General features: G+C 46.9%; 1 protein-coding gene across 1 annotated transcript in view; it reads left to right on the top strand.

The window, feature by feature from the left end:
* Positions 1 to 443: 443 nt before the first annotated feature.
* ITGB7 (integrin subunit beta 7) overlaps positions 444 to 19,175 on the top strand; it is a 28,508-nt gene continuing 9,776 nt past the window's right edge. The window contains 9 exon segments of the mRNA XM_006169058.3: positions 444 to 580; positions 13,864 to 14,067; positions 15,765 to 15,821; positions 15,823 to 15,967; positions 16,049 to 16,219; positions 17,049 to 17,290; positions 17,663 to 17,821; positions 18,139 to 18,234; positions 18,392 to 18,481. Coding sequence (XP_006169120.1) covers positions 13,867 to 14,067; positions 15,765 to 15,821; positions 15,823 to 15,967; positions 16,049 to 16,219; positions 17,049 to 17,290; positions 17,663 to 17,821; positions 18,139 to 18,234; positions 18,392 to 18,481 — 1,161 coding nt within the window. The 5' untranslated portion in view covers positions 444 to 580; positions 13,864 to 13,866.

Genomic DNA, 19,175 nt, shown 5'->3' with positions numbered 1-19,175 from the left:
GTTAAGGAGGCTGGATCTCACATGGCCAACTGTGCGGTTCGACTCCTGGACCCAGTGGCCTGAGAAATGCACTGGGTGCCTGTGTGCCCAAAATCTTGAGAGGAGAAGGGATGGTGGCGTGGCCATCCCCCAACCCAGAAGTGATTTCTCACTCTCTGTCTCTGTCTCCAGCAAGCGCGCACACTTGCCCTGTAGCAAAACTTCAATCAGTCCTAACCCAGCCACTCACTAGCTGTGTGACCTTGGAAAAGTTCTTTACTTCTTGCTTCTAAGCCTCAAATCTCTACATCTGAAAATGTGCCACCTCTGTGGTGAGGTTGTCATGAGGATTAGTTGTAACTTGACACATCCAGCACACGCCATATGCTCAGTAGACGAGCTCGTTTCTCCCAGACCCCTGTATCATCTATCTTTTGGCCCAGCTCCAACCCTATGTGCTCCACCTTCTCCCAGATCGGTCACCCCTACCACCCAGAGGTCTCTCCCACCCCGGGGCGTGTCACTTCCTCCTCTGCAGTCTCCTCGATCAGTACACAAAGCTGCCGCTGCTGCCAGAGGAAGGGCTGCTCTGCACGCACCTGTGAGTACCAGGGCACCAGCCCTCCTGCCTCCTCTCCTTTCAGGCCCAGGCCCACCTGGTCTCAACCTTCTGGAAAGAAAGCTCTGACCTGGACCTCCTGCATCCTGTCTGGACTTGAGGGAACCTCTGACTCCTTCCTGCATCCCTGCGATTCCCCCATCCCTGTTCCCTCCTCCAATTCTGCTCCCCCCACCGTCTCCCTTGCATCCATTTCCCAAGAGAGGGGCCAGCAGGAGAGGAGACGGGATGGGATGTATGAGCGCTATCATTTGCATGCCATCATGTGCTAAGGGTTGTACCAAAGTCATGCTCTCCCAACTTTACCCCTGCTGCCCACTGCTTTGTTCTGAGCTCAGACTTCTTCCCAGTTGGAATCTTGGCCACAGACACCACATTTCCAGGAGACTGTGGCCCAGAGGCTCAGTTCTGTTCCTGCCTTGGGACTAAGAGGATTCTGTTGCTTCTCGGGAGATCTGGATGGGTTGGGAAGAGGCTCTGTTTCTCAGCTGCTGAGTGGGCAATCGAATGTCTATGGGAGTCAGAATTGAGGCCAGGAATACGGCACAAGAATCTGGTCCCAGGAAGAGGGGAACACTGGAGAAGATCCCCACAAGGAAAGAGAAGGTGGAATAGGGTCAAGTCCACTGGGACTGGTGGGGAGAAGACACAACTGCTGATGGCGATGGTGTCAGGGCTGGAGGGGAAGAAAGCAGCACGCAAACCGAGAGGCAGGACCTGTGTCAATTCCTGCTCTGCCTCAGGTTCACTGGGTGCCCTTGAACTTAGCGCTCTGGGATTGTGGTTTCCTTCTGTAAGAAGAGAGGGTTGGAGTAGATTCTGCCATTCTATGGTTAGGGTCAGAAATAAAAAGGAAGTAAAACAAATAACTGTGAAGAAGTGGAGAAGAGAAAAGCAACAGATGTAATCAAAGTTTTGAAAAGGAAGGGGAGAAAGGGGGAGGGAGATGACAGGGCATGTGTTCCCGAGGAGGGCCACATGGCTATAGAGGAGAGGGAGAGGCTCCCTTGAAAGTGTCTTCACACCAGCGGGAGGAGGGGAGGAGGGCGCAGGGCCCAGTTTAGGGAGGATGGTGGGTTTGAGATCTCATGTCCTGGGGAACTAGCATGGCGGCAGAGGCCCCACCTGTGACAGATGAGTCAAAACTGGGCCTTGTGCTGCAGCATCTCCAGCTCCGTGACCACAGGCACACAGAGCAAGCAGGGCTGAGGTTACACTGAGGCTGAACCCTGGGCTAGCGTCTCTGGGAGGGGTGGAGGCTCCGTTACATACTGCGCCTGAGGTCACAGGTGGTGGGGAGCAGGCTGGGGGTGTTCAACGACTCGCCACCCCACCCTTTCCTCACACGCCTTCAGTGTCTGGACCTGAGTCTGGGCCCAGGCCAGGAAGACCTAGATGCTTCATGACGAGGAGTCAGCTTGGCCTTTCTCATGTACTGCTGCTGGAGATGTGAGCTAGTGCAATTCCCTAAGGAGCTGATGTTGCCATACCCACCCGTGTTAGAAACGAACCCTATCTATTGACCCTGCACAGCCTCCTCCAGCGAGTTGCCTCCACAGATTCACTTGCACCATGGGAAATAATAAATACAGAACTTTAGTGCATTATTATTTGTAACAGTGAACAGCTATCACAGAAACTATTTTTTAAAATAATTATTCATTAAATTTTTATTTGTTATTATTATTTTTCCATTTGACCAGAGAGAATGAGAAGAAAGTGAGAAAGTAAGCCACCAGGTCCAGGACTCAAATCATGGTTGGCCGTGTGAGAGTTCAGCACCTTAGCCCACATGCCAACTGCCAGTCCCTGTAGAAACAATTTAAATGGTCACCATTAGGGTTGAGTAAGTGCGATTTGATGAATCCCTGCAATGAAAATCTATGTGACTATAAAAATGAACAAGGAGGGGGGGTCAGCAGGTAGCATGGTGGTTAGGGGCACTGGACTCCCACGTGGCTGACTGTGGTTCGAGTCCCAGACCTGGTGGCTTGCTTTCTCACTTTCCCTCATTCTCTCTCATTCTGTCCCTCTCTGGCCAAATTAAAATAAATAAAGTTAAATGAAATAATTCTTTCTTTAAAAAAAAATGAACAAGGGAATTATTTTTTTTTGAATAAAAATATCTCCAATAAAACTAGTTAAAAGGGTTCAGCCAAGGTGGTACAGGCAGTAGGAGTGTTGCTGTGCAATTCTGGAAGCCATACGGGAAGGCTCTGGTTCATGCCCTGGATCCACCTGAATAGGTCAGGCTGGCTGCAGGGCTGAGGGGAGGAGTGTGGTGTGAAGATATTGTCAATGATGTCTATCAGGAAAAAGATAAATAAACTTTAAAAAAAAAAAGGAGCTAAAAAATTAGAGAAAATGGGCCAGACAGCTGCACAGCTGTAAAGCGTGGTACCATGAAGCTCACCTACACTGGAAGGTCCGGAGATCCCTGGGTACGCTGGGTACATGTTTGCTGTGATCAAGTGCTGATGGAGGCTGGGGATGGATCCCACGTGGTGTTGAGACCATGCTGGAGGTGCTGGCACTTTGTCTCTGTCTTGTTCATGGAAGAAAGAAATAAACCTTAAAAAAGTAAGACAAAACAAGGAAGGGGTAATTGTGTGTATTCTGCCATTTGTAGAAATCCACAACTTATTTCTGTCATTTGAAAAGTATAGATATTCATATTAGTTTATATATACATAAAACAAGCTCTTGAAAGATTACAAGAAACAAAATTAGTGATATTTAGGTAAGTTAGGCATGCAAGTGGTTGTGTAGGATATGGGGAGATTTCTCACTATCTTATCGAACTTTATTTTTTTAGAATTATTTTATTGGGGGGGCCAGCAGATGGCATGGTGGTTAGAGGCGCTGGATTCCCACATGGGCGACTACGGTTCGAGTCTTGAACCTGGTGGCTTGCTTTTTCACTTTCTCTCTCTCTCTGGTCAAATTAAAAATTAAAAAAAAATGTATAAATAAAAAAAAGAATTATTTTATTGGGACCAGCAGTTAGTGTAATGGCTATGTCGCTGAATTCTCATGTAGCTGACCACGGTTCGAGTCCCAGACCTGGTGGCTTAAACTCACGCCGGGCATGTGTATGTGTGTGCCCAAGACCTCGAGAGGAGAATTGCTCACTCAAGGGCAACTAGTGTCTCTAGAAGAGACCATCTTTTGCTTATTCCTGCACAATGCCTTGCACATAGTAGATGCTCAATTCATATTATCTGAGTGATTAATAGAAAGCAACCTGTACTCTGAAACATGATTCATAATGGTGCCATTTAATAAATCTCATCAAAAATAATAATGGTTAGCATGAACTTTTTTTTTTTTTTTTTTTAAGAAATTTTTGGGGCCAGCAGTTGGCATAATGATTATGTTGCTGGACTCCCATGTAGTTGATCGTGATTCGAGTCCCGGACCCGGTGGCTTAACTCACGCCGACACATGTGCGTGTATGCCCAAAATCCCAAGAAGAGAATGGAGAAGGGATTGCGGCATGGCCATCCCCCAGGGAGTGATCTCTCACTTTCTGTCTTTGTCTGTCTCTGTCTGGCAAGCGCACGCGCCCTATAGCAAAAACCTCTACAAAAAGTTTTTTTTTTTAATTTTACTTTATCTATTTATTTATTTATATCTGACCAGAGAGGGCCAAAGTGTGTGTGTTGGGGGCAGGTAAGAAACCTAGCCGGCAAGTCCAGGACTTGAACCACAGTCAGCCATGTGGGAGTCCAACATCCTTAACTGCCATGACACCTGCTGACTCCTCTTGGTGAACTTTTTGATTAAAAAGAAAAATTGCCAGAGGGCTGTGCTGGCACCCTGTGGGGCTCCTGTGCTTGCCAGAGAGAGACAGAGAGGGAAAAGGAGAAGGAGAGAACACTCCCACGGGGCGCCATCCCAACACGAGCCTTTCTCTTCCATTCTCTTTACACTGTTGGGATTTGGGGCACACATACACATGCACCCAACATGTCTCTTAAGTCACTGGGCCCAAGACTCGAACCATGGGTCAGCCATGTGGAATCGGGCTGCTTAACCACCAGATCGCAAAGCTGGCCTTGATTTTTTTTTTTTAATTGCCAGAGGTTGGGTGTACTTGCCAAAGAGAGAGAGAATGTGGGAGAAAGCACCTGCCCACCATGGGGCATGGTCACACAGTAATACCTTCTCCATTTTCCATCCTGTTGGGGTTTAGAGCATGCACACACATGTACCCTGGATATCTTTCAAGCCTCTGGGGTTGGGATTTGATCCATGCAGTTGGCCATGTGGAATCTACTTCCCTTAACCACCAGACTATGGGGTCAATCCCTCTATACTTTTATCATGGTAAAATAAACATTAAAATTATCATTAAAGTAATTTTATTTCTTTACTTTTTAGAGTTATTTTATTTAATTTTATTTATTATTATTTTCCATTTTAATTAGAGAGACAGATGGAAAATGAGAAAGCAAGCCACCAGGTCCAGGACTTGAACCGTGGTTGACCATGTGGGAATCCAGCATCTTTAACCACCACACCACCTGCCAGCCCCTATTTAAACCATTTAAAGTGTATAATTCAATGGCATTAAATACATTCACAATATTGTGCAATCATCATTATTAATTTCAAATGGCCCCGAAAGAAAATTCCCATTAAGTTGTCACTTCCCTATTTCCCCTTGCCCCTAGTCATTATTAACGTGAATCAACTTTTGGCCTCTATAGATTTTTCTAGCTTGGTTATTACATGTATATGAAATCATACAATATGTGGTCTTTTGTAACTGGTTTTGTTCACTTAACATACTGTTCTCACGGTTCATCCATGTTGTAGCATGTACTACTTTGCTTTTATATGGCCAAATGATATTGTATGGATATACTGCCTTTGTTTATCCATTCATCACTTGATGGACATTTGAGTTATTTTCATCTTTTAGCTACTGTACATAGGGCTGCTATGAATATTCATATTCATATACAAGTTTTTGTTCAAATACCTATTTCAGTTCTTTTGGGTATATACCTAGGAGTGAAATTGCCAGGTCATCGTGTAATTCTTTTTTTATTTTAAGATTATTTTATTTAAATGTATTTATTTACTTACTTAGAGGGACAGAGTGAGAAAGAGAGAAAGAAAGAGAGAGAGGGAAAGCGAGAAAGCAAGCCACCAGGTTCAGGATCTGAACCGCGGTCAGACTTGTGAGAGTCCAGCAACCTTAACCACCACACCACCTGCCAGCCCCAAGTAATTCTTTTTTAAAAATAATTAATTTATCGGGGCCAGCAGGTGGCGTGGTGGTTAAGGCTCAGGACACTCTCACATGGCCAACCATGGTTCCAGTCCAAGACCTGGTGGCTTCCTTTCTCTCTCTCCCTCTCTCTCGCTCTCTCTCTCTGTCTCTTTCTGGACAAATTAAAATAAATGAATGAATAAATAAAATTAAATAAAATAATTAAAATTTTAAAAAAGCTAGTACTTTAAAAATAACTAATTTATGTATTTTTAAAGACTTATTTTATTGAACTTCATTTACTTTTTATTTTAATTTGACAAGAGAGGGACAGAGAAAGAGAGAGAAACAAAGGAGAGATAGAGGGAAAATGAAAAGCAGCCGCCATATCTGGGACTTGAACTGCAGTCGGCCATGTGGGGGTCCAGTGCCCTTAATCACTGCTCCACCGGCTAGCCCCTATTTATTTATTTATTTATTTTAATTTGATCAGATAATGACAGAGAGAGAGAGAGAAAGTGAGAAAGTAACCTACCAGGTCTGGAACTCGAACCGCAGTCGAGCATGTGGGAGTCCAGCGTTCTTAATCACTGCACCACTTTCTGGCTCCCAAGAATTATTTATTTTTAATTTTTATTTATTTATTTATTTATTATTTTAATTTGCTACAGGGCACACAAGTCCATCAGAGAGAGACAGACAGAGACACAGAGAGCGAGAGAGAAAGCAAACCAGGTCTGGGGCTCGAACTGTGGTGGGCCATGTGGAAGTCTAGCACCTTACCTCCCATGACACTTGCTGGCCCCAGTCATAGAGTAATTCTAAGGTTAACGATTTCCACAATGGTTGTACCATTTACATTCCTACCAGTTTTCCACAGTGATTATACCATTTTACATTCCCACCAGTAATGTATAAGGATCCTAATTTCTCTACATCCTCATTAATACTTGTTACTTTCAAAGCCATTCTAGTGTGAATGAAGTGGTATTTCACTGTGGTTTTGATTGCATTTCCCTGATGACTAATTGTGTTGAGCATCTTTTTATACGTTGGTTGGCCATTTCTCTATATTCTTTGAATAAATGTCTATTTAAGTCCTTTGCCTACTTCAAACTTTAGAGAGAGATTTTTGCTATAGAGCGTGTGTGCTCACCAGAGAGAGACAGAGAGACAGAAAGCAAGAACTCACCCCCTGGGAGGATGGCCATGCTGCAATTCCTTCTCCATTCTCCTCTCAGGATCTTGGGAACACATACACATGCGCCTGGCTTGAGTTTCAAGCAGCCAGGTCTGGGTCTCAAATCACCGTTGAGTATGTGGGAGTACAGTGATGATGTAATCATTACGCCATCTGCTGGTCCCTACTTAAATAATTTTATATATTTATTTTTATTCTTTTTTTTTTTTTTTTTTTTTTTGAGAGGTTTTTGCCATTGGGCGTGTGCGCCCGCCAGGAAGACAAAGAGAGACAGAGACAGAAAGTGAGAAATCAGTCCCCAGGGGGATGGCCACGCCACAATCCCTTCTTCTCCATTCTCCTCTCGGGATCTTGGGCACACACACACGCACACGCACCCGGCATGAGTTTAAGCCACCAAGTCTGGGACTCAAACCATGGTCGACTACATGGGAGTCCAGCGACATAGCCATTACGTCAACTGCTGGTCCCTAAATCATTTTTTTAATTAAAAATATTCTTGGGGTTGGCAGGTCGTGTGGTGGTTAAGGACAATGGACTCCCACATGGCCGACTATGATTCAAGTCCTGGACTTGGTGGCTTGCTTCTCACGTTCTCTCTGTCATCAAATTAAAATAAATAAATAAAGTTAAATAAAATAATTATTTACATTTTTAAAAATTCTTATTTTTCTATAAGTGAGACAAAGACAGATAGACAGATGGATAGACAATGCTTCCTTGATACCACTATCCAGACCCATCTTCAGCCATCCCTGGGTCTTGGGCACATGGATTTGGGCTCTACTCAGGGAAATCTCCAGATGTAAACCTGGAGCCTTTCCATGTGGGTTAGCCTCACAGAATATTACATTTTACCTCTGTGCCATCATCTCGTCCTCCCTTTGTCCATTTTTCATTAGGTTATCTTTTGTTTTCTTTATTTTCTTTATAGATTTTTGTTATAGGGTGCATGCACTTGCCAGTGAGAGACAGAAAGGGGAAAGTGAAAAAATCATCTCCTGGGGTGGGGGGATGGCTATGCTGCAATCACCTCTCCTCCACTCTCCTCTTGGAATTTTGGCCATGCATACACATATGCTCCACGTGATCCTCAAGCCGTTGGGTCCAGGACTCAAACTGCAGTCAACCATGTAGGAGTCCAGCACCTCTACCTCCACACCACCTGCTGGCCCCAAATTGGGCTGTCTTTTTGTTGTTAAGAGAGTTCTTTACATATTAAGGGTACTTAATATATGATTTACAAATATGTTCTCCCATTCTGTGAGTTGTCTTTTCACTTTTTGGATAGTGTCCTTTGATTCACGAAAGTTCAAAAAATTTTTTTCAAAGAATTATTTAACTTTATTTATTTATTTATTTAATTTTAATTTGACCAGAGAGGGGGAGAAAGAGAGAGAGAGAAAGAGAGAGAAATTGAGAAAGCAAGCCACCAGGATTGGGACTTGAACTGTGGCTGGCCATGTGGGAGTCCAGCGTCCTTTTTTTTTTAAGAATCATTTTATTTATATTTTTATTCATTCATTTATTTAAATTTGACCAGACACACATACAGAGAGAGAGAGAAAGAGAGAGAGAGAGAGAGAAAGTGAGAAAGCAAGCCGCCAGGTTCAGGACTCAAACCATGGTCAGCCATGTAGGAGTGTCCAGCACCTTAGCCACCATGGTACCTGCTTGTTCCCGGGAGTTCAGTGTACTTAACTACCACGCCACCTGCCGGCCCCAAAAGTTCAAAATTTTAATGAAGCACAATTTGTCTTTTTTCTTTCTTTCTTTTTAAAAATTTTGCTATAGGGTGCATGTGCTTGCCAGAGAGACAGAGAGATCAAGAAAGAAGAAAAATGAGGAGATTTTCCCCAGGGGATGACCATGTCGCAATCCGTTCTCCATTCTTTTGGGATTTTGGCCAAAAGAACACAAACACACACCTGGCATTTCTCAAGTCACCAGGTCCAGGACTTGAGTTGTACACTTGGCCATGTGGGATCCAGCCATCTTAACCTCCATGCCACCTGCTGGCCCATAATTTGTCTATTTTATCCAAAAATTTATTTATTTTTATCATGAGAGAGAGGAGAGAGAGACAGATACAGAGAAAGACTGACAGAGAAAGACAAGTACCTTCAACTAGATCTCACACTGTAATCCTCTCCCCAGCCCTCATAGCCAGCCAAAGCCATGCATGCTTACCATGTATATATAGATCAACTCAGGAACCAAACCCTGATCTTCCACGTTGCTCTAGCATTGCAGAGTGGCATGGCAGTTCTGTCCCACTATCATTAAGCCCCTATATCTTCTTTTATTGTTTGTGTTTTTAGTGTTCTAGCTAAAAATTCATTCCCAAGTCTAGATCATGAGGATTTACCTCATATTTTCATTTAAGAGATTACGATTGTAATTGTAGTCATTTTAGTAATTCTTTTTATACCTTTGATACATTTTCAATTAATTTTTGTATGTGGTGTGAGGCAGGGGTTCAACTTCATTCTTTTGCATGTGGATATCCAGTCATCCCAGCACTACTTGTTGAAGAGTCTTCTTTTCCCATTGAATGGTTTGGCACCCTTGCTGAAAATCAATGGAGCACAGATGGATAGATTTATTTCTTTTCTTTCTTTTTCTTTTTTAAAGAATTATTTTATTTAACTTTATTTATTACTATTATCATTATTATTTTCCAGTTTAATCAGAGAGAGACAGAGAGAGAGAGAGAGGAAGTGAGAAAGCAAGCCACCAGGTCCGAGACTTGAACCGTGGTTGGCCATGTGGAAGTCCAGCGTCCCTATCCACCATGCCACCTGTCGGCCCCCGGATAGATTTATTTCTGAACTCACAACTCTATTCCATTTTATCTGTATATTTATACTTGTGCCAGTGCCACAGTGTCTTTTTTTTTTTAACAGATTTATATTTTCTTATTTATCTATTTGTCTCTTTGTTTGTTTATTTTAATTTGACCAGAGAGAGACAGAGTGTGAAAGAGAGAGAGAGAAGGAAAATGAGAAAGCAAGCCACCTGGTCTGGGACCTGAACCACAGTCAGCCATGTGGGAGTCCAGTATCCCCAACCACCATGCCACCTGCCAGCCCTGACACTGTCTTAACTGTAGCTTTTAAGTAAGTTTTGAAATTGGGAAATGTAAGCCCTACAAGTTTGTTTTCCTTTTGCAAGATCATGTTGACTATTTGATTCGCATATAATTCCATATGAATTTCTACAAGCACCATTTCCATTTCTGCAATTAAAATGCCATTGTGAGGCCAGCAAGTGGCATGGTGGTTAAGGTAGCTGGATTCCCACATGACTGATTGTGGTTCAAGTCCTGAACCTAGTGGCTTGAAAATCACACTGGGGATGTGTGTGTACATGCCCAAAATCCCAAGAAGAGAATGAAGGAGAAGCGATCATGCTTGGCCATCCCCCTGGAAAGGTAGTTTCTTTTTTTTTTTTTTTTTTTGAGAGGTTTTCGCTATAGGGCGTGTGCGCTCGCCAGACAGACAGAGACATAGAGACAGAAAGCGAGAAATCACCCCCCAGGGGGGATGGTCACGCCGCAATCCCTTCTCCTCCATTCTCCTCTCGGGATCTTGGGCACGCACGCACACACACGCGCCCGGCGTGAGTTTTAAGCCACTAGGTCCGGGACGCGAACCGCGGTCAACTATGTGGGAGTCCAGCGACATAGCCATTACACTAACTGCTGGTTCCCAAGGTAATTTCTCATGTTCCCTCTCTGTCTCTCTCCTCTCTGGTGAGCATATGCACCCTATCGCAAAAAAAAAAAAAAAAAAAAAAAAAAATCATTGAGATTTAATATTTTTTTATTTTTGAAGGGTGGTAAGTGGATTGCCTAGTCAATTTTTTAAAAAATAATTATTTTATTTAACTTTATTTATGTACTTATTCATTTTAATTTGACTACAGAGGGACAGAATGAGAGGGACAGAAATTGAGAAACCAAGCCACCAGGTCTGGAACTTGAACCACATCAGCCATGTGGGAGTCCAGAACCCTTAACCATCATACCAACTGCTGGCCCTTATTTTTTTTTTTTAAGATAATATTTTTGGTATAGAGAGTGCTTGCCAGAGAGACAGAGAGACAAAAAAGCAAGAAATCACTCCCCTGCCCCCCGCCCCTGCCAGGGGAGACGGCCACACCACAGTCCCTTCTCCTCCATTCTCTTCTTGGGATTTTGAGCATGTGCCTGGCGTGTGTTCCAAGCTGCAGAATACTGTGGTCGACTACGTAGGAGTCATCATTACACCATCTGCTGCTCCCACCTAGTCAATTTTTTAGTTAGTGAGTTTTTCTTCCTCCTGGAGAGCACATGCACTCAAACAGAGAAACAGAAATAGAAACCATCCCCCAATTGGACATGGCCACACTGCTATTCTTTTTCCTTCATATCTCCATCAGCACTTTGGGCATGCACATACACATGCCTGGTGTGTTTTCAGGCCACTGGGGCTGGGACTCATGCTGTCATCAGCCATGTGGGCCCCGGCTCCCTGTGCACTGCACTTAACGCTATGGGTTTTGGAAATCAGGACTTTGCCTAGTGTTAGAGATCATTGCAAAAATTACTCTACCTCCCAGCTCAGTCTTCAGTCTAGATTCCTTTCATGCAAAGTATGGGAAAGGGAACATTTCTACCAGTTCTGGCCTTTTTTACTTCCTCAGCCCCCACTTCTAGAAAGGTCTTGTGGTCTAATCTTCATTCATTCATTTTTCTTTTAAGATTTTTGTCACAGGGCACATCACGTGCTTGTGGGGGTGGGGTGATGAGGGAGAGGGAGGGAGAGAAATCACCCCCTCTGGGGGCTGGGGGCAGGGGACAACCACACTAGAATCCCTTTTCCTCTATTCTCTTTAAATTTTGAGGTGTCAGTAGGTGGTGTGGTGGTTAAGGACGTTGGACTCCCACATGACCAACTGCGATTCGAGTCTTGGACTTGATGGCTTGCTTTTCTTACTTTCTTTCTCTCTCTCACTCTGTCCCTCGTGGTCAAATTAAAATAAATAAATAAAGTTAAATAAAGTATATTTTAAAAAAAAGAAAGAAATTTTGGGCACGCATTGAAAGTACACATCTGTTTTTCCTTTTTCTTTTCAGAGAGATTTTTTGCTATCGGCTGCATGCACTCTTAAGGACGTTGGACTCCCACATGACCAACTGCGATTCGAGTCTTGGACTTGGTGGCTTGCTTTTCTTACTTTCTTTCTCTCTCTCACTCTGTCCCTCGTGGTCAAATTAAAATAAATAAATAAAGTTAAATAAAGTATATTTTAAAAAAAAGAAAGAAATTTTGGGCACGCATTGAAAGTACACATCTGTTTTTCCTTTTTCTTTTCAGAGAGATTTTTTGCTATCGGCTGCATGCACTCACAGAGAGACAGAGCAATAGAAAGTGAGAAATCACCTCCCACAGGGGAGAGGCCATGCTGCAATCCCTTCTACATTCTCTTCTCAAGATTTTGGGCACTCATGCACACGTTCCTGGCATGAATTTTAAGCCTGAGGGTCCAGGACTCGAACTACGGTCGACGACGTGGAAGTCCAGTGACGTAACCATTAAGCCATCTGCTGCACCCCTCCCCTCCCCCCAGCCACATACACATGTGTTTTTCAAGTTGTCAGGTTTGGGACTCAAACTGTGCAGTCGGCCATGTGGTATCCAGCACCTTAACCACCAGACCATCTGCTAACCCATTCTTTCTTAAACATTTATTTTATTTGTGATAGAGACTGCATACATGAGCAGAGGAGAGAGAAGAAAGAGAAATAACCCTCAACAGGGTCTCGTCGGGCTGTGATTTTCTTTCCCCATCTCTCTAGCTTGTCAAGATCTTGGCATACACGCACATGCCTGGCATGTTTTCAGGGTGACCTGGGGATCCTAATCTGAGGTTGGACAAGTGGCCTCCAGCACCATGCCACACTTCAGTTTGTTACCAACTATGCCACTAGCCTGGGCCATAATCTTTATTCTTGCTACCATATTAATCAAACAGGAACTACTCTTCCCCAGAGACCAGACAGTGGCTCAGCAGTAAAACACAACACTCTGTGAGGTCGATCCTCATAGGAAAGTTCTAGGTTCATGTTCAGAGACTTCCTTGAATACACTGAGCATACACATGCCCGTGATCAAGAGCTGGCCAGGGCTAGAGGTAGATCATGGTGTCAAGACCATTTTGGTGTCTTGCTGTCTCTCTGTCTCACTCATAGAAGAAATAAGTAAAGATAAACAAAAACTACTCTTCCTTGACTCTTTCAAACACTCTCTCATTTGCTCCAAGATTCATACTCTCATTCCCAGTCACTGACCCTCCTCCTTTATTTATAATCTCAGACTGAGAAAGCTGTAAGAGATAAAGGATTACTTATTCAGTTCCCTCCTCACTTTACTAAGTGTGGAAGTGAAGTCCCAGAGGAAAGCCAGTGAGTGGCTGAAGCAGGACCAGAACCCTGTCTGTTTCCTGTCCGATTCTTCTTCCACTAAAGGGAGGAGTCTTGGTGAATAAACCTGGATATAGATCTTAGTGCTTTCAGGCCCAGTCTCCAGACTCTTTAGTAGGCCATTTTGCCCAGGCTGGCCATGTGACATCTGCATACAGGAGGGACAGATCTCCAAGGCCACTACCTTGGAATGGCACCTGCCTTCTTCCTGCCATTTTGAAGGAATTGCTGAATCCACAGAGGAAGTGAAACTATAAGGGGAGATGAAGAGTTGGGGCAGAGTCTTGACAATGACAACTACAAGCTAAGTTTAGTGGTCTGAGAACTTTGGGGTCCTCCCTGAAGACCTATATATCCCCTTTTATATTTTATTACAGGCCATGGTGGCTTTGTCAATAGTCTTTGTTTTCCTGCTGGCCCTGAGCAGAGGTGAGAGTGAATTAGACGCCAAGATCCCATCCCCAGGGGAGGCCACGCAACAGGAGGATCCTGACCTGTCCTTGCGGGGGTCCTGCCAGCCAGCCCCCTCCTGTCAGAAGTGCATCCTCTCACACCCCAGCTGTGCATGGTGCAAGCAACTGGTAAAGACTGGCTCGTAGCCTTTGAACCATGTGCGTGTAGAGCAGCCTGGATGGAGATGTGTGGTTGTGTGGGCACGCGTGTGATCGTCTGGTTACACTTGGTAGTTCTGAGTGTGACTGAGCTTTTGCAGACAGGGCCTTGTGTGTGTATGTGCATGTAGGTAAGGTTCTTGTGCATGTACAATGTCTGCATCCGTTTACTATATATGGGAGGGACTCGTGACCATGAATTTGAAGGAAGTACATGCTTGTGACAAGTCATGCTTACATACAGGTAGAGGGACCATCATGCATGTACATATGTGAGACAGTGTGTTAGCCAGTTCAGGCTTCCATGACTAAACGCCACAAATTAGGTTGCTTATGCAATAGGAATTTATTTTTCATAAATTGGAGGCTGGGAAGTCCAAGATCAAAGTACTGGCTGGCTGATTTGGTTCCCAGGTGAGGATTCTTTTTCTGGCTTGAAGATTGGCCACCATCTCACCATGTCCTCACACAATAGAGGTTGGGGGTGAAACAAGAGGCAGAGGCAGGAAACCAGCTCTTTGGGTTCTCTTCATATAAGGGGACTAATTCCATGATGAAGGTCCCACCCTCTTGACCTCATCTAAACTTAATTACCTTCCAAAGGACCCACTTCTAAATACTATCACGTCAGGGATTAAGGCTTCAGTATAGGACTTTGGGCGGGGGTGGGGGGGCAGGTTTCAGTCCGTATAGAAAGTGTGTGACTGGGTTTCTGAGTCTGTGCCTAGGGGTGGGGGTACTAAGTTCCTGGGTGTGCAGCAGCCTGTTACTGGCCCATAGAAGGGCAGGGGTCGGGAGGCTGTGGGTTTGGTGGGAGATGGGGAGACTTGAGCTAACAGGTGTCCTCCCAGCTGGTCAAACAAAGCTGTTCTTTATTACTACCTTAGAGACAGGGCTCATAGAATGGCAGAGCAGGAAGGGGGCCAGAACTGGGGGTACTGCAGAACCACCTCTCTCATGGGAAGATGGGAGTGCAGGCCCTGAGATAAAGATGAGAGGGTGAACTTATGAGGAGACAGAGCTGCGGGTGCCAAGAGGGCCAGGAGAAAGGCACAGAGTGAATCCGGAAGGACAGGAAGGGTGGAGTCAGTCTAGGGGTGGTGCAGAGAGGCGGAGGTGCAGACCAGGTGTGGGGAAATGAGGCTCTTGGGACAGTAGGGTCTGTGTCTGTCTCCAGTTCTCAGACCTGGGGCTGGTATCCACGGAAGCTAAGCCACTCTAACCATTTCCTTCCCCTGTGGCTTCCTAGGCAGTGGGAGTGTGTCTCCTCTTCTGTCCCCATCCTTTCACTTCTCAGGAACTGCGGGTCTGAGCCAGACCCCCTTCTCCTTAGGTCTGAGCATGCAGGGGAGCTTGGACCCCGGAGACGGGCTCCCCCCACCCCCCTTATTTGTGGTAATGAGGTCTCTGAGATCTCAACAGGAAGTTCTGTGGCTCTCAAGAGAGAGGAAGAAGGGTGGGTGGCTGGGGAAAGGGGAGTTGAGATAAGGGGAGGAGAGGGGCTCTGACAAGAAAGAGAGGAGTTCAAGGGGAGGGGAGGCAATCAGGGGGGCTCAGGAAGGTGACTTCACACGGAGGGGGAGGAGGAGGGGGACGACTAGGGGTGGCCGGGCTGGGCGTGAGGCACTGGTGGAGAAAAGGGGTCCGGACGCCCCCGGTCTGTGCAGAACTTCACCGCCTCGGGGGAGGCAGAGGCGAGGCGCTGCGGCCGGCGGGAGGAGCTGGCTGGCTCGAGGCTGCCCACTCCAGGAGCTGGAAGAGCCCCGCGGCTGGCAGGACGTACTGCAGGACGAGCCACTCAGCCAGGGTGACCGCGGCGAGGGGGCCACCCAGTTGGCACCGCAGCGGGTCCGGATCACGCTGCGACCTGGTGAGTTACGGGTGGAGACGAGGGCAGAGGTCGGGCTGCGGTGAGAAGACGCTCTGCGGACGTGCCCCTTCTTCCCCCAAGGAGAGACCCAGCAGCTCCGGGTGCGCTTCCTCCGTGCCGCGGGATACCCGGTGGACCTGTACTACCTTATGGACCTGAGCTACTCCATGAAGGACGACCTGGAACGCGTGCGCCAGCTCGGGCACGCCCTGCTGGTCCAGCTGCAGAAGGTCACCGACTCCGTCCGCATTGGTGAGCGGAGAGCTGCCTGGATTTGCCAGCCCCGGCCTCAGCCTGCTGTCTTAGCCTCGCCAACGTCCAGGACTCCCAGGAGCCCAGCTTACCCTCTCCCCGTATTTACCAGATTTGGCCAGGCCGCATGTTCCTGATAGCTGTCCCCAAAGACAACCCATCTTCTAATGAAGGGGACTTCAAGAGACTGTCCAATAGGACACCTCCTTCTAGTCTAGAGAGACTGCAGTCAGTTCCCTGGGGTTAGAAGGCTGCCCCTGACCTACCCAGGGAAAAACCCGCTCTGATGCTACCGAGTCAACCCAGTTCTCTTGGATAGGCCTAGGTGCCATGGTCCCTGGCTCCACATTCTGCGCTCCTCACTCCCCTGTTCCAGAAACTCCCTCTGCTTCCTTCTGGTCTTGGACCCTGCACCCTGGGGCTTCTTCTTCAGCCTGCAGGAAGCCCCTGCTTGCACCCTCTTGGGGTTTTTTTGTTTGTTTGTTTTGTTTTGTTTTACATTTATTTATTTATCTATCTATTTATTTTTTTTGCTTTTCAAGTGGCCAGGTCTGGGATTTGAACCAGAGTTAGCCATGTGCAAATCCAGCACTTTAACCACCTTGCCACCTGCTAGCCCAAGTCCTCCTCTTAATCTCCTCCACCCCCAACTTCCCTGAGCCGGGCTCACTCCTTTGCCCAGCCAGGTACTGGGCTCTGTCCTCTAAGACCACGCTCCCACAGCACCTCCTCTGTGATGGCCCTCCTGTCCCCAGGTTGCCGTCCTTGTGGGTCCTCAGCAGTGACTCTTCCATCCTGCTGGCTCAGCCCTCATGTTTCCTCCTCCCAGGTTTCGGCTCCTTCGTGGATAAGACAGTGCTGCCCTTTGTGAGTACAGTACCCGCCAAGCTGCGCCACCCCTGCCCCACCCGACTGGAGCCCTGCCAACCCCCCTTCAGCTTTCGCCATGTGTTGTCCCTGACGGACAACGCTCAGGACTTCGAGCGGGAGGTGGGGCGCCAGAGTGTGTCTGGCAACCTGGACTCCCCGGAAGGTGGCTTCGATGCCATTCTGCAGGCTGCACTCTGTCAGGTGAGGAGGCAGGGCAGGGATCTGAACCCAAGGGTTGTGGGCTGCCAGGGTCTCCTCCCATGGTTGTGTAGCACACAGCTCTAGGGCTGCCACTCATGGCATAGTCACTGTAGTCTTCGTACTTAATGGCCACCTGGTGGATTGTGGACAGTATCTCAGAGAAGGGGCATCTTTCTCCAATTCACAAGAAAGGCTTCTACTAGCAGCACTCCTGTTCTGGGGGCTGGGGAGAGCAGAGAGAAGCAGGGAGATGGAGGCAGGGGGTGGACAGACTGACTCCTAATGAAGCTAGCCAAATCCTTTGCTCGGAGCACTGGCTGGGGTGGCTCAAGGGTCACGCCAGGTGCACAGCCTACTCCCACTGCACCCCAGAAACAGATTGGCTGGAGAAACGTGTCCCGGCTGCTGGTGTTCACTTCAGATGACACATTCCACACAGCTGGAGACGGGAAGTTGGGTGGCATTTTTATGCCCAGTGATGGGCACTGCCACTTAGACAGCAATGGCCTCTACAGCCGCAGCCCAGAGTTTGTGAGTGTCCTCACCCTGCCCCTCCCCATGTGGGCCATGGTTTCTCTTTCCAGGATCCCCAGTCCCTAGCCTCACACTCCTCGCTGGTGACCACCTGTAGACACCCTGCCATCTCCCCAGCAGCACCTCCCCTGCATGTCTCCCAGATGCTCGGATGGGAGACCTGTGTCTCCCCACTCCCTACTTCCTTGGTTCTCCTCACCAAGCCTCCAGGGGTCCTGCAGTTGGTGGAACCCCAGTTCCTGGATTCCCTGGGCTGAGGGCACCTTGCATGTTCTGGGGGAGATCTCTCACCTTGTTCCTGTTCCCTGCCCCAGGACTACCCCTCTGTGGGTCAGGTAGCCCAGGCCCTCTCTGCAGCAAACATCCAGCCCATCTTTGCTGTCACCAGTCCCACACTGCCTGTCTACCAGGTGAGAGCTGTCCAAATGCAATTCCCTACCCCATCCCACTCTGTCAGTTTTCCCAAAGATCTATTCTCTGCCCCCTACATTTCCTCCTTCCAGACTCCCAGGAATTCATTTCCCTAGAGCTGTGCCCTACCATTTCCATAAACTCCTCTTAACTCAGGAGCTGAGTAAGCTGATTCCAAAGTCTGCAGTCGGGGAGCTGAGTGAGGACTCCAGCAACGTGGTACAGCTCATTATGGACGCTTATAATGTGAGGGACTAGGGTAGGGGGGACAACAGTGGTAGTGGGTGCTGGGGAAAGGAGAACTAGGAGGAATGATCACTTTTTGGTCTAACAGCTCACAGCTCCTGCCTGCACTTTGCATGTGGCTGTCATTAATATTCACTTGCTGTCTCATGGTCATAAATCTTACGTGTTTGCTAGGTGTAGAGCATGGAGCCCTTCTGTACTGGTCTGCTGCCATGTTGCTAAATATGAAACACCTGGCACTGTGCGATTTATAAAGGATAGAGGTGTATTTGGCTCATGGGATTGGTGACTAGGAAGTCCAAAGTCATGGGACCAGCGTCAGCCAGTCTCTGGAGCTATGTCATAACATGGCTGACAGGAACAGTGGGTAGGCTGGGCATGTGCAAAGAGAGAGGAAACAGAATCTCCCTCTTCCCCTGTTCGCCCCTCCCATCTGGATGCCAAGGTGGACACAGGGTAGAAATTCTCATACCACAAGAAAGGAGTAACAATTCAAGAAGGTAGACATTAGATCTTTTATTTTATTTTTAAAATAATTAGTTTATTTAACTTTATTTATTTTAATTTGACCAAGGGGTGGGGGGGAGAAAACTGCCGTATCTGGGACTGGGACTCGAACTGTAGTTGGCCATATGGGAGCCCAGTGCCTTTAACCACCATGCCACCTGCCGACCCCAGATCTTTTTTTTTTTTT

This window comes from Tupaia chinensis, unplaced genomic scaffold (genome assembly GCF_000334495.1).
Source record: "Tupaia chinensis unplaced genomic scaffold, TupChi_1.0 Scaffold146740_1, whole genome shotgun sequence".
Classification (NCBI taxonomy): domain Eukaryota; kingdom Metazoa; phylum Chordata; class Mammalia; order Scandentia; family Tupaiidae; genus Tupaia; species Tupaia belangeri.
This window is presented reverse-complemented; position numbering and strand designations above follow the sequence as displayed.